At 45.7% G+C, this 3,153-nt stretch overlaps 1 protein-coding gene across 1 annotated transcript in view; it reads right to left on the bottom strand.

The window, feature by feature from the left end:
* grid2ipa (glutamate receptor, ionotropic, delta 2 (Grid2) interacting protein, a) overlaps positions 1 to 2,580 on the bottom strand; it is a 29,370-nt gene extending 26,790 nt beyond the window's left edge. Inside the window, exons 1-2 of the mRNA XM_056605869.1 lie at positions 2,496 to 2,580; positions 1 to 12 (exon numbers count right to left, since the gene is read on the bottom strand). The exon at positions 1 to 12 is cut by the window's left edge and continues 242 nt beyond it. Coding sequence (XP_056461844.1) covers positions 1 to 12; positions 2,496 to 2,580 — 97 coding nt within the window. The remainder of the gene's footprint in view (positions 13 to 2,495) is intronic.
* Between the last annotated feature and the right edge of the window lie 573 nt (positions 2,581 to 3,153).

Below are 3,153 nucleotides of genomic sequence, written 5' to 3'. Positions count from 1 at the left end.
GCAGGCCCAGGTCTGGAGGGATCAAGACACACACACACAAAGATGTCAAGAATTGTATTTGTATAGTTAACCCTTTATTCATGTTATAGTTAGCCTTTAACTTATTAGTGTATAGGAGAAGTGATGCAAAGCTAACCTAACAACTATTTCTAATGGATGTTAGAAATGTTCAATGTTCAATGTTAACAGAATAATATCACCGTTATTTGTTGTGTTAGCAGATAGTGGCCAGCCCCTTAAAAGTTTTAGATACTGAAACGTTTTGCTGCATATGTTGTCTTCATCATGGCCAGTGAAAAGCAAAATGCCTTTTTACCCAAACTTCTCCCAATGGATATACTAAAGTTAGTCCAAGAACTCCACTATACTCATTACTATACTCGGCGTGTATACGTTATTTGTACACAGGCACTTTGTATTTAAAATTGCAGGATCAGTTTTGCTGCTTCATTCAGCCACTGAAATGAAGGCCAGGCCATTTATATTTTAAAGTAGGACACCTCAAGGACTGTGGCAAAAGTAAACTTCTGGCAAAAGTAAAATATCTCACCTTGAAAATAAGAAAAGAGTGACAATGCAAGACATGTGTTGCCGGGTGACGGACAGCCATGACAGCGGACGGTGAGGGGGTGGGGTTGGGAGAGGAAGAGGGTGTGGGGGGTTGGAGTAAAGAGTTAACGTTAGCGGCCCAATAGCTGATCTGCTGGCCCTCCCCTGGTCCTCACTGGCCTCATTCTTCTGCTGCAGGAGAGACGCCGGCGCCCTACTACCAGAGCTCTCCAGTTAATCTCTGCTGCTTCACATCCATCACGTCCACTGAGGCCAAGAGCCGCAGCCTTATGGAGGCCACCTGTCTGCGTCCCACCGAGTCATGTGCCTCTTGGATTGTGCTACAAACAAAATGAGTCATCCCTGTTGGTCTGAACACAAGCTAAGAAGTTGCTTCAGGACATCAATAACCCTAACTCAGCCAATAAGCCCAGAGCCCCCTTGCATAGACCTTTAAACCCAGCAGTCATACAAATAAGTTGGGTGTGGGTTAATTTCAGATCCAGATGTTCAACAATGCTATAGCTTGGGGGGGGTTAGACACCAGAAGGTGCAATGGGCGGAGTTTCCTGTTTTGGGATGTGCTCTTCTAAAGATAAACTAATTTATTAGTGTGAGATTTAGGTATGAGAAGAACAAATGTCACAAACCTATTTCTACAGTGGCCAGTCCACTATACAGGTTTGAATTTAAGCGTTTAAAGACACTTTTGTCTGAGGACATTGGTGTGAGGACAGGACGTCTTAGCTGGTCTTTCATCCTTCTATGGCAAGGTTTAGTTTACCAGAGTTTTCTATTGCCAAGAAGGGATACCAAAAAATTTGATTTCAATCTAAAGTCTCATTTCTGAGACTAGTAATTTGGAAAAAAATGAATTAAATCAAAACTCACTCTACAGGCTACCTGGATGGGAATGGAATGTAGGACAAAAAAATATTTTGTTGACTTTTGCAAAATGTTTCTAAAGGTTCTAGAATGTTTACCAACCGAACTCACAAAATTGGCCACTAGCTTAATAAGGATTATTCTTTACAAGGCAACTTCCGGATGCAGAATTATATTGAAATAGTATGACTGGCATACAAAGAATAAAATGCACAGTCAATTATTGGTTTGTGCTGCTCTGTACTGACAAATGAGTTATTAACAAGAACAGATTCTAAGAAGACATGCTGATTAGATACCAATGGAAAGGCAGTGGGGGGAGGTGAAGGTGAAGGAATGTAAGGCAGATCGAATTCAAGCTTTGGTTTGAAGCGGAAGGCCATGAAAGCCAATAAATTAGTTTATAATCCCGTTTTTATCATTTAATTTCTATGTTGCTCAACTCTTGACTTAACAGGTCTCTTTTCAAGCTTTTATTTCAACAAAATGTAAAATGTCAGCTAAATTATTTAGCTCTACCCTTCATGGACTGTCCTCTGGATGAACAGTAGTTCAAAAGGTCACCTGAATTGGGACACATACACATACCTTACGAAACCTCTAGTCTACCGGTTCCCGTCACAAACCCTCGTAGAGCTGCATGTCTTTAGACTCACTTGATAGTGAAAACATAATAATTGAATAACGCCATTGCTCCCATCGAAAAGGGCAGCAGATTAATAGCAGGTTGCGGACTAGGAAGCAGCAGTATATTTCCTCTTGACCCCAGGACTCAAACCAATCCCGGAGACAAAACAAAGTGATAAATGTAATACTCAAGGGACTTTGCTTTTCTACACAACGCCAGCGACCCAGATAAACCCTCCCCCTGCTGCCTTGTCTCGAGTCATATTCCCCAACAAGGAAGTGTGACGGCATGACAAGAGAGAGATTGATAAGAAAGGAGGAAGAGGAAGAAGACTAAGAGGAAGATAGAGAGGTAGGTAAGGAAAAAGTCGAAGAAGAATAGGAGCAAGAAGATACACAACATGGACAAGAACCAGAACAAGTAAGAGACTTACAGAAGTCCTTGGAGGCGCACCGGGGGCCAGACTTGACGCTCTGGCGCAGAGAGAAGCGGCCCTTCCTGCTCAGAAAGCGCCTCATCCTGGCCCGGCTAGCGGCGGGGCAGGTGCCGGCCAGCCTCTCTAGTCACCCCCCGGCCTGGGGGGTCTTTGCAGCCTGAGGGTGCCTACTGACACCCTGTAGCTGCAGCTTGCCCACCACTCGAACCCTCCCCCGAACCCAAAATAGTGGAACCCGCCCCACCCTACCCTTCCCTACCCTGCCTCTGCCCCAGGCGACACTGGAGAGCGGAGGGGTAGAATATCGAGATCTGGCCTTCCTTGTAGGTCACATCTGTAGGCTGATGAAAGTTACTTCCTAGTGTCCCGCCAGATGTCAATCAGAGCAGCGGGAGCCCGGAGAAGCAGGCGGAAGGAGCAGGCTGGAGGCCCGGAGTGAGGGCGGCAGAGCGTCCGTGAGCCGGGCTCCCCATCCTGGGTAGGACTGGTCCGGCCACAGCCTCAGCACTGTCGCTGAGCGCTGAACAGAAAAACTGGGACACACACTCACTCGCTCCTGATATGATCCTTTTGCCAGAAAAGGTACTGCGAAGCCCCATTTTTCTATAAATACCTCCCATCGCTCTCTCTGCCTGCCTGCCACACTCTCTCTCCC

The sequence above is a fragment of the Gadus chalcogrammus genome, chromosome 2, assembly GCF_026213295.1.
Source record: "Gadus chalcogrammus isolate NIFS_2021 chromosome 2, NIFS_Gcha_1.0, whole genome shotgun sequence".
NCBI lineage: Eukaryota > Metazoa > Chordata > Actinopteri > Gadiformes > Gadidae > Gadus > Gadus chalcogrammus.
This window is presented reverse-complemented; position numbering and strand designations above follow the sequence as displayed.